Consider the following 12,773-nt stretch of genomic DNA (forward strand, 5'->3'; position numbering starts at 1 on the left):
TGGCTCTTATTACAACAAATACTCTCACAAGAGTTCAATATTTTACACAAATGAAGGGGTTCTAAGGTTCCTAACTACAGCTCCTCAGCTCCTCTATTCTTGCCAGCTCCTCAGCTCCAAAGCCTCCACGGTGATCTGCTTACCCTGATCATCTACAAAATCTGACACATTATACCAGCGTCACCACCGATATAATATGTCAGGGTCACCAAAAAGGCAACACCGTGAGCTACAAAGCTCAGCAGAGTAATCCCATACCTGCTAACCCATACTTACAAACAATAGGAAATAACACATCAATTTCCACATGATAAGTATAAACACAGTTTAATCAATGACACATCCACATTCGTTAATCAACTATCGTTGGTGTCCAAGATTTCAGAGTTTCTCCTACGCGACTCATCGTAGACCGTGTCAACATTTTCATTTACAAAACAACCTTTCAAAAACCATTTGTTTAACACAAAGATATTGGCTCCGTACCGCGGATAACCAAGCTACACACCCAACCTTTTTAAAATCATTAGCATTGGCTCCGTACCGCAGATAACCAAGCCACACACTTTCAAAATCATTTGCATTGGCTCCGTACCGCGGATAACCAAGCTACACACCCAACCTTGGTTCCGCCGCGCCGGGTTCCCAAGTATCCTCACAATGGTTCCGCCGCGCCGGGTTCCCATTGGCACACAAAAATATTTGCATTGGCTCCGTACCGCGGATAACCAAGCATACACACCCAACCTTGGTTCCGCCGCGCCGGGTTCCCAAGTATCCTCACAATGGTTCCGCCGCGCCGGGTTCCCATTGGCACAAAAAAAAATATTTGCATTGGCTCCGTACCGCGGATGACCAAGCATACACACCCAACCTCGGTTCCGCCGCGCCGGGTTCCCGAGTATCCTCACAATGGTTCCGCCGCGCCGGGTTCCCATTGGCACACAAAAATATTTGCATTGGCTCCGTACCGCGGATGACCAAGCATACACACCCAACCTCGGTTCCGCCGCGCCGGGTTCCCGAGTATCCTCACAATGGTTCCGCCACGCCGGGTTCCCATTGGCACACAAAAATATTTGCATTGGCTCCGTACCGCGGATAACCAAGCATACACACCCAACCTCGGTTCCGCCGCGCCGGGTTCCCGAGTATCCTCACAATGGTTCCGCCGCGCCGGGTTCCCATTGGCACACAAAAATATTTGCATTGGCTCCGTACCGCGGATAACCAAGCATACACACCCAACCTCGGTTCCGCCGCGCCGGGTTCCCGAGTATCCTCACAATGGTTCCGCCGCGCCGGGTTCCCATTGGCACACAACCTCACAATGGTTCCGTTTTTCCCGGATCCCATTGGAACACACACAAAACACACACCACACAATGGGCTACCACGTCCGGCCACATTGTGGTTTTCACAATCCACGCAATGGGCTACCAAGTCCGGCCACATTACGAGTTTTCATACACACAACGGGCTACCAAGTCCGGCCACGTTGCGGTTTTCAAAACATTTCAAAAAAAACTTTTCAAATGTCTCTTTTACACACGCACACAACTCACATAATGTCACCCAAAACCAGTCATTATGTTGTTTCAAAAATATTTCCTTCCTCGGAAAACATTTCTTTTAATTAACCACACCCTAGGTGTCATGTTTCTACTTTCTCGGTTCTCGTGTCTCGTGTCTCGTTTACATTCAAAGACTCCGCGGTAGGACATGAATCTTTCTAACAAGATCATCCAATTCTATATTACTTTAACACGCTCAATCACTACTTATAGCATAACGCCACATATACGGACGCCTTTGGAGTGTATCACTTATGCTTTATTCAAAGCACAACGCCACATGTACGGACGTCTTTGGAGTGAAATCACTTATGCTTTATCACATACCACAAGTAATACAAGCAATCATATACGCATACTCATAAACATCTTAAAGATCGAAATACAATATTTCTAAACAAACGATAAGTACGTAAATAAAGATAACCTACTTTCTATCATACAGTTCTATACGTAGAGTTAGGGTCAAGGGGTTCTACATTATACTTTCCAACATACAGTTCTACGTTATACGTTGAGTTAGTGGACGAGGGACTCTACCTTACTTCTTGGCGGTAGTCGGCTACGGAAAGTACGTCGGTGGTCGGACGGAGTAACTTCCTACGGTGGTCTCCGGTAGCTTCGAAAGAGAAAGGTTTCTCTCGAAACTTCTACTTGACTATCACTACTACTACTTTTGGATCGAAGGGTGGTCAAGTGGCGGTTTAGTGGCGGCCTAGGTTGAGTTTCTTGAAGAACTCAAGAACTACTCAAGAACAAAGGAAGAACTAACAAGAATCAAAGAAAGAATACAATTTTTCTAGAGAGAGAAGTTGCTAGGTGAAGGTGTGAGTTCAAATGGCATGGGAAGGACTCTATTTATAGGCACAACCTTGGCCCTCTCCTCCCTCTCATGGCCGCCCCCCCCCCCCCCCCCCCTCTCTCTCTCTACCTCAAATTTTGACACATGGCAAGCAATCTTTGAAAGATCAAAGTCTAACCCTAGGCTTGCATGGCTAAGACTTGTCCTTGGATGGGATTATGGGAGATTTGGTTGGAAGATTTGGAGACAAAGGTACAAGATTTGTCTTTGAACAAATCCTAGAAGTACAAATGGGAGTTAAGTTTGGTTAGGAGAAAGATTCACCAAGGATTTTGAAAAGATGAGAAAGATCAAGGAAGTACAATCCTATCTTCTACTCTCCTTCCTCCTCTCTCTCTCTCTCTCTCTCTCTCTCTCTCTCTCTCTCTCTCTCTCTCTCTCTCCCTCTCTCTCTCCCTAGTACACTACACACACATGTATATATATATATATATATATATATATATATATATATATATATATATATATATATATATAAATATAAATGCAAGAAAGAATAAGAAAAGTACAAAGGTACAAGATTTTCCAAATCCAAATCCTATTAAAGAAATCCAATTTAGGCACATGTTGATTAAATAAATAAACTAGAGTACTTTGTAATCTAGAAAGATCAAGTCCCCAATAAATAAATCCAATTGGGTAAAAAATCCCAATACAAAATAATAAAAAGGTACTTAGGAGAATATTAGGCTTAAAGGCTACATAATAAAATATGGGTACTTCATCACATGGGGTTTTAAGAAAAAAGATTAATTTAATAAACCCATGTACTTGGTGAAAGAATAAATCTATTACCCAATGGATAATAAATCCCCTAACGGTTATCGTCCAATGGATAATAAGGTACGAGTACTTTAAATTATAATTTAAGTCTTTTAAAAGACTACATGTCCTTTTTGAAATTTACCCATGTGTTTATATATATGTACTTAGCCAAATATAATAAAGGAAAAGCTTTTGTCCAATGGGTAAAGATTACCCTAACAATCATTGTCCAATGGACAATAGTTACTAGGGTACTTTTATTTAGAAAAAATAATCAAAAGTACTTTTCAAAATAAATATAAAAGTCTATTCAAGTACTTTGCTCAAAACCCCTTTAATATAAAGAATTGGGTTTCTATTATCCAATGGATAATAGTTCCCCTAACTTTTATTGTCCAATGGACAAAGAATAAAACCAAATTAATAAAAAGAAATAAATAAGTAATTTCTAGGGTTGAAAAAGGTTAACTAGTCACATCAACTTTATTGAAAGATTCCCTAGTCACATCGGTACTTTATTTGGTCAAAAGTCTCTATTATCCAATGGTCACTAACTTTCCTAACGGTTATTACCCAATGGATAATAATTTCCCTTGCGGTTAATAACCATTGGTTAAAAGAGTACAAGTACCTTTAAAATAAAATTTTGAAAAGACTACATGTACTTTTTATAAAAAGTTTATTATCCAATGGACAAAAATTACCCTTGTGGTTATTATCCAATGGATAATGGAGGGGTGGGAGAATCCCCAATAAATAATGCATATAAGTACTAGCACATGTTTTTATAAACCATTAAAATATTATATCTTTGTACTTATCAAAATATTTTAAAGGAAAGCCTATTGTCCAATGGATAAAAATTACCCTAACCATTATGGACCAAAGGGTAAAGGCAAAGGTTCAAAAGGTCCAAGGGTTTCAAAAGGTCCAACTAGTAACTAGGTAAGTTGGTTGCTCGGTTCCTCCAAGTAGTCGGTTGGAAATTAACTAAATTGGTCACGTAGGGTTTCTAGTCGAGATCAAAATCTAACTACAACGAAATTTACAAGAAAACATATAGCCACTCAAAAGAAAATAAGTAAATTAAATAAAATTTAAATTTTTAACGAAATTTTTATTGACCAAAATTCAGGGTCGTTACAATTATTGTTTAAACATTGTTTTAATGGTGCACCAATGCTCATGGAGCATTGGATAATTTTCCTATACTAGATGCTCTCTAGTTCTGTGTGCTGATGCGCGTGACGAAGGAAGGGACATGGTTGGAGTAAAAAATGCAAAAATTGTGCAAGACTAAATTAGGTCCGAATCTAATTTTTGGGGACGGCCTAAAAATTCCCAGGATGAATCAACTGTATTTTTTTTGATGGACAATATAATCCCATTTATACATAATATGAAGTCAATATAGTGCATATCCACTTAGCATCCCATATAAGACAGAAAGCGGAATGAAAAAACCCAACATACAACAAAACCCAACACAACAACTGAGCCACAAGGCAAATAAAAGCTCTCTCACAACACCACACAAACCACAATTTGTCGCTATTACAAAACTCACCATCAATATCACCTTCAATCAAACAAACTGAAAAGCACAAGAGGTGGAGATAATCAATGGATAGCTCGACGCTGAGGAACACAAAAAAAGTGAGGGTCGTTACAACTATCCTCTATAATCCAATCTCGTTTGCGCTTAGCTCGAGCGTAAAAGTGAAAGGTCTTGCCATTATCACAATGGGCCTTTTGGTGGACCATGCACATCCGTTTCCGCTTATCATAATGTAGAATGGCCAAATGATCACTATCCTCCACCCTATGCCGCCAAAGAGCCACAACTCTCTTAGAACGCAAATTCCTAGTTCCCAAAACATTTTCCACATGATCAAGCGTAGGAGTAGTAATTGGAGCAGGAGACTCACTACTGGCCAAAATGTATGGAGCATCCTTCTCCTAAGGACAAACAAGAGGTGCTGGCGAGACATTCATAGAACTACCACGATCCTTAACCTGAAGTTCTGTTGCTTGAGGTACAGGCAGCTAAATGTAGTCAACATGTGAAGGGCGATACATCACTTTAACTCTAACCTCCACAGCCGACAGACTAGGAACATGAAAGAAACCAAACTTTTTACCAGCACCAAAATCTTGAATACCATCACGATTAACAAGAAGGAAGTCTTTTCCCATAATGACCTTTTTCTGGCGTGGCCTCAACTCATTGAAAGTGGAGCGCTCACCAGCTGGACCAGACCTAGCTGAAAAAGGGCGATGGAGAAGCTAAGAAGTCGGGGCAGTAGTGCTAGAATTACCCTCCTCACATAAGGCGTTTGCCACTATAGCTGCCTCACCTTCCAATCTAGTGCTAGACTGCAAGTTAACCTCCATATCATCTATTTCCAACTAGTCGAAATCCTCATGCACCTCTTCCCACGGCTCATATCTTGGATCAAAGATCTCACGGAACTTAGCTTGTACAACCTCTTGGGATTTAGCAAAGTGCCAATCGGAAATCCAACTCAAATCAGAATCATTTAATGCCATATCCATGGCAAGAGCCTGTTTCCGATGAAATGATGCAGAAACCCATGCAGAAACCCATAAATTAGAAGCCATATCTTGGGAATGAGCAAGCTTACCCTTGGCATCCTTGGAAAGGCACTTCAAAGTAGAAGGAGAACCCTTGTGAGAGCCCAACTTCAATCTAAAACCCTTAATTACCATGATAGAAAATGGAACGAAAACACAAACAAGAAGACTAGGCACAAACTCACTAAGTAGATGATAGAATAAACACACCAACAACAATAGAACACAAAAGCAAATCAAACCGAAATCTTAATCAAAACAGGACCATAAGATGCGACAAACTGAGAACTAGGAACCAAAGCTAATGCTGAACAACTAAAGAAACTATATTCACAACGACTACAAGACTACCAAACAGAAATTACAAGCGACTCAACAAAATTACTAAGCAGAATAGTAGACGGCTAGAAACACCAAACGGGAAATACACAGCAACACAGATCACTCTGATAACCAGCCAGAACCACCAATCAAAAAAATCAGGCAACCAAAACGAAATCCAGTAAGCAGAATGATCCAAACCTGTAGCCAACGCCTCCTATGAACAAAGGAACTAATGAGGACAAAATTGAAATGGCACGATTGATGAAAAGCCCAAATCGCGATCCCCTAAGCCCCTTCTGAATCATAGCACCAACATAAAACCTAAATCCAACCACAGGACCATGACTCTTTGGTTGAGACGATCCTAAAACACTCTTCACAGTCACCGGAAAACCACTACAGAGGCCGTGCTAAAGTAGGTGCGTGTCTGTAGCGACCCGTATTTTTTTTAATAACAATAATTCCTATGTTTAGTAAATATTAAATTACGGATTTAATGTGAAAGGTGTGGTGCTTATTTGGTGCGGGGTTAATGTGGTGACATTATTAGTGGAAGGGGTAATTGTGTAATTTGCTTATGTAGTGGTTTATATAGGGGAGTGCATGTATAACACACACACACCCTTCTCTTTCTCCCTAACGTTTTTCTTTCTCTCTCTCTCTCTCTCTCTCTCTCTCTCTCTCTCTCTCACTCCACCACTCCATATCCATCCAAACCCTCCACAAAATCGACATCCTCAAGTGTTCTAAACATCGGGTTTCGTTCATTCAAGCTCAAAGGAGGCGTATCTTGCTCGGTTTCAACCTTTGTAGACCTAGGGCTTGCTCAAGCCGAGTGGGTTTCAATCTTTGACTCGAGGTAGGGATTTCTTACTTGTTCTATGCGTTGATGAGTTGAATTTGTGCCTAAATCTCAGGTTTGATCATTATTTTGAAGTGTATTGTTGGTCCTTGAAAATTGTGTATCGTGCTGAAATTTCCAGGCGCTACCTGTAGTTCGTTTTTGGTCCTACCCATTGCCACTGATCAGAAACTAAACATTTGTTCTGCTATCCGTAGTCCGTTTTTGGTCCTACCCGTAGCCACTGCAGATTTTTGTAAAAACTCTTGTTCTCATATTCTAATGTCGTGGTTCGTTTTCATAAGTGATGGTATGTATCTTTATGAGTTCAAGGACGTCAATTTACATTTAACAGGGAAGTATGACGATAGCTTGATGTATATGATTGCCAAATGCCAAACCGAGAACTTAAGACACTTTATGTGAGAAATATGATTGAAATGGAGCAGACGAACACCGAATGCAAGTTGTGAACTTCATGACTTAGTGACGTAATAAGAATCGATGACATGAGTGATGAAATGGCTTAAGGAAACTTGAACGGGTCCGTCAATTGGCGTGGTGACCGGCAGGGGATGAACAGGGTTCTAAATACCCGGAATGAACGGGTCCACCAATTGGTGTGATGATTGGCAGGGAATGAACGGGTCCACCTATTGGTGCGATGACCAGTAGTGAATGAACGGGTCCACCTATTGGTATGATGACCGGCAGGGGATGAACGGGGTCCCAAATACCCGGAATGTGCACTTGGAACAAAAGAATTATTAACTATGAAACACGAGACACCTTAAATGTGACGGAGAACTAGTTGATTGTTTCATTTTCAGTTTGTCGTTTCGTATGCTCATTGATTCGTTGAATTCATGATCTCTTATCCATATATCTTCCTATTGGTGCATGATCATCTCATTGACATATAATATTAGATTAGAATTCTTTACTGGGCGCGTGTTTGCTCAACCCTATTATTATTTTCAGGTACACCGCAGGGGCATTGACATGACATGCATGGAGTGCATGGTTGATCATTCTTTTGAAAACTAACATGGGAAATTATTTTAGCATCTTTTTGTAAAACCCCTTTCTAGATGTAATTGTAATTTCAATCATCATTTTTGTTTTGACTATGGATAATTGTAAACTCTTAACTCATTCCTTTAGTATAATTATTATGTTACTTTGGGCCGTCGAGTCGAGAATGTAACCTTTGAACTTAATTTGCAAATTCTGGGAATGAAGTATCTTTTGGGGTACATATAGTAGCGTGTATTTGAGAGATTTTCTTTATTAGAAGTCATTATTAATTATGTTGAAAATTGAGGGCGTGACATGTCAGTCAAGGAAGTTTCTCGAAGTGACTTGCTGGTTCAGATTAATACACTGATAACAGTATTGTGTTTGGTGATATTTGAAAAGATAAGATCTTTTTGAGCTGTCGATATGAAATTTTAGTCATCCATCGTTCCATGCATTTGCCGCAGCCATATCATTTCTCCTAACCACCACATTGACCGATAAATGATACACATGTCCAAACCATCTCTATATCTATTGTCTCTCAACTTATATTTTTTCAGTGCTACCCTTATCATTCCACAAAATTTTTCATATCTATCTCACAGAGTATTAGTTAGGGGGTGTTTCTACTAAAAATTTGAGGAAACAACGCAGTCATTTTTACCATATCGTTCACACCAATCAATAAGTTATAGCATTGTAGCTTGTTATTCATACTAACTAACAATTTATCAACTTCTTTCTCAATAACTGTTTTACTCACATATATACCAATCTATAACTTATTTACCACCGGAAACAACTTGACATTTATCAACAACTTATTCATTACTGGAAACACTCCCTTGCTATATACGAAGTGTGTGTGTGTGTGTGTGTATGTATGTGTATATATATATATATATATATATATATATATATACATATATATACACAGTCAGGTTCCGGTGAGAGATGCCGCATTTTATTAAAATGCGGGACTCCCCTTCCCGATTGAATTTCGATGATCCGAGCCGCTCAAAGTGATCAGAACGTGATTTTAAGGGTCTCCACGAAAAATCAGCAAAAAAAATGATCGGGAAGGGCTTCATCCGAGCAGTTTTCATTGAACGATTCAAAAAAAACTGCCCGGATGAAGCCCTTCCCGGTCATTTTTGCTTATTTCTCGCGGGGACCCTTAAAATCACGTTCTGCACACATTGAACGGTTTGGATTTTCAAAATTTGATCGGAAAATGAAAGTCCCGCATTTTAACAAAGTGAAGGATCCCTCACTTGATCCGTGGTGTGTGTGTGTGTGTGTGTATATATATATATATATCCATTTCAATATCTTCATTTCAGCTACACTCCTAGCATTTTGTACCATAGAAATTTTCCTTCTCGTGAGTATCTTGCGGTCTCATAATACTCTCGAATTTTTCCTCACACATTTTCATAATTTTTGGAGTCATAATTCGCATTTCCGTTCCCCTTATTGTACTGGGTGAGCTAAGGCCAGCCGCCTGCCTAAACCTTAGGTCCGTAACCCTTGCTGCAAATTAGCTTTCCACACTCAAGTGTAGTAACAAATTGCTAGGCGGTATATATCTACATTATCGATCTAAGCACACGGCCATGGGCAGAAGCTTACAAAAAGCTCCAAAGAAATATCATCCATTCTCACTCTCTTCCACTCGATCCAACACCCAACTCCCACCTCACAATTCTCCTTTAAAAAGGCCCCCCACTCCCTTCACTAAGGCACCATGCCCAAAATACCCTTCTACACTCTACCTAGCTACTATACCATGGCTTCCACCAACCTCTCTCAATGCATTTTCATTCTCTCTCTCTTCTTCTTCTTCGCATTCACTAGCGCTTGTGTCCCATGCATGCCTAAGCCACCGCCTATCCCCAAGCCTGAGCCACCCCCTGCCCCCATCCTGCCACCACCAATTGCTCCTCCAACAGCCCCCAAGTGCCCTAAAGACACACTGAAGCTTGGGGTGTGCGTTGACCTTCTAGGAGGTCTGGTCAACCTAGTTATTGGGACTCCTCTTTCGAGCAAATGCTGTGCTTTGCTTGAAGGATTGGCGGATTTAGAGGCAGCATTGTGCCTCTGTACTGCCATTAAGGCCAATGTGCTAGGGATTAACTTAAATGTTCCGGTGACGCTTAGTTTGTTGCTTAGTGCATGTGAAAAAACTATTCCTCCAGGGTTCCAATGTTGATGGAAGAAAAATGGTGGATTTTGAAGTACCAAATGGTTCAAGATTGTGGTCTTAGTTAACTTAATTGTTAGCTTTTTGTTGCTAAAATATGTCGTTTGCTGTTTTGCAATTTTTTTTAGTACTATTCAAGGTGATGTGTGATTTGTTGTTTTAGTACTATTCAGGGTGATGCGTGATTTGTTGTAATAAAGAACATGGCAAAATCTCCTGCCCCTTGTCTTGTGTATTGACTAGTGTGTGTGTGTTTTGTCTATCACAATTCAGTATCTCTTTTAGTACTGTAGATTTCAAGAAACTAATGCAAAAGTATACTTGATTAATTGATGACGTACGTACATCTTTTAATTTTTCTTATTAATTAGGTTTGTCAAACTAAACGAAAATGTAGAGAGATTGATTGTCAAAGCCTCACTGCTGAGTGCGAAAAAAGTAGGAGTAGTTAATTTTCCCAATATCACCAGGTCAAGGAGTTCGATCGATATTAATTGGCTAGTAAAATAAATAAACGCTTCGCAAAATTGTTTATCAACTTTTGGAATTGTACACATGCATCGTTAATACTGCTCTCTGAAACCTTAAAAAAAACCCAGCACATTCTCAAAAGAAGAAAAAACAAAACCAGCAGAATTGCACCAAATAGGGGAATTTCATATGTATTCACGGAATTCAAACAGTAAGTTTTTGCCTTTCACTCGTAAACATTCGTCATCAATGCGACTTGCCCACAAAGAAACTCACAATTTATGGTGAACCGTAATTAAATTGATAGGAGTAAAAGTACCAAATCAAGCTAAAATACCAATTTCAATTTAATATTAATTATTGCAAAATGGCAAGAGTATTTCGTGAATGAATCTTTTTCTTTTTGTGCGTGAGAAGTGTGGATTTGATTTTGGAGTTGCATCACTTAAAAACTTTAATTAAAGATCTTTTTGGCAGAGTTCCATACTACTTTAGTAACTTGGTTATGGTAGGATAAAAATCACGTCAACTTGGTATATGTGCAGAAGGGGGTGCCGTATGCCTATTATAAAAAAACAGAAAAGAAAAGAAAAAGAAGGGGGTGCCGGAGTGCTTGGGCTCCTGCACAACTCAAAATAATCTCTTTAATTGTACAATATTTCAAGGTTAAGGCCCCATTCCGGTTTCGGAAAAAGGGAAGTTTTAGAAAAAGAAGATAATTTCAAACTCAAAAATTATATGTTTAAGCAAATGATTTTTTTACCAATATGAATTTTGTTTGATAGATTTCATTGAGATCTTTTAAACGGTGTAAAAAAATTAAAAAATTATTTTTTATTTTCATTATATTTAAGCTTGAAATTACTTTCTTTTTAAAAAAGAAGGTTTAAAAAGAAAGCGGAACGGCACCAACTCATAAGAGTTATGTAAGAGATGACCCATGCAAGTTCCTTGGATAAAAAATGGTAGTTGTTAAATTAAGGGCAAATTTTCGTAGTCGTCCCTGTAGTTTTACGGTTGTCTCACTTTCGTCCCTCTAGTTTCAAAGTGCTCTAATTTCGTCCCTGTAGTTTGTTTTACGTTCCAAATTGGTAAAATCGTTAACACCGTTAATGAAACTAACGGAAAAAAAAAAGTGTTCCAATTTTCAATCCGTTTGAACCGGTACGAAGATCTTATTTTTTTGATCATTTTATCCTAAATGGTCGTAATGAATTTTTGGCTCTAAGGCCTTTCAACGAGCATCCGAAGACTCCTTATTTAGTTTCAGGGCTCTTTTAGGGTGCTTATTGAAAGGCCTTAGAGCCAAAAATCCATTAGGACTATTTAAGATAAAATGATCAGAAAAATAAGATATTTGCACCGGTTCAAACGGATTGAAAATTGGAACACTTTTTTTTTCCGTTAGTTTCGTTAACGGTGTTAACGATTTTACCAATTTGGAACATAAAATAAACTACAGGGACGAAATTTGAGCACTTTGAAACTAGAGGGACGAAAGTGAGATAACCGTAAAACTACAGGGATATCTACGAAAATTTGCCATTAAATTAAAGTAAGTATATATGCGTGAAAAAAACTCCTACAAATATAAGTATTTATCAATAATTTTTTGGTCACGTGTCTAAAATAAAATGACGGTTGCATGTATACACAAATTCAGACCTACCAAGTACCAATCAGCAACAGATACATATGAAACATAATTTTTCTTATCATTGTAGTGCTAGGCGTTAGCCTTGGTAAAGAGAAATCCTGCCGGCCGGCTGCCACTGCCCTTAGAGTATCTTACCAAGTTTTATTAATCTTGGTTTTTCGGTGAATGGTGACACCAAATAAGATAGTATCACTGTTACGCTCAATATCGATCCTAGAAATAAAATTATGCGTAAGATTCAAAACAAGGCCAAGGAAGATGGTCAGTTTTGCGTAAAGAACCTGCGGACGGATAACTTTGGGTTACTTTTGTCATGTTCAAAGAGAGTTGTCACGCGCATATATACAGTGGTTTCTCTTTATATATATATATATATATATATATATATATATATATATATACACACACACACTTGGGATCTAATAAGAGATCTCGCACGGCCTTATCATGCGGGACTTCCC

The 12,773-nt window shown here is 39.0% G+C and overlaps 1 protein-coding gene across 1 annotated transcript; it reads left to right on the forward strand.

The window, feature by feature from the left end:
* The first annotated feature begins 9,337 nt into the window (after positions 1-9,337).
* On the forward strand, positions 9,338-10,419 carry LOC131333987 (14 kDa proline-rich protein DC2.15-like). The gene has a single exon (XM_058368851.1). It carries the CDS (start codon positions 9,729-9,731, stop codon positions 10,191-10,193), a length of 465 nt encoding a protein of 154 aa, XP_058224834.1. The 5' UTR covers positions 9,338-9,728; the 3' UTR covers positions 10,194-10,419.
* The last annotated feature ends 2,354 nt before the right edge of the window (positions 10,420-12,773 follow it).

The sequence above is a fragment of the Rhododendron vialii genome, chromosome 7a (genome assembly GCF_030253575.1).
Source record: "Rhododendron vialii isolate Sample 1 chromosome 7a, ASM3025357v1".
NCBI classification, from domain to species: Eukaryota; Viridiplantae; Streptophyta; class Magnoliopsida; order Ericales; family Ericaceae; genus Rhododendron; species Rhododendron vialii.

Bases quoted from the DNA above. Each gene is read 5' to 3' on its own strand.
- LOC131333987 (XM_058368851.1), top strand. From the start codon at position 9,729: ATGCCCAAAATACCCTTCTACACTCTACCTAGCTACTATACCATGGCT.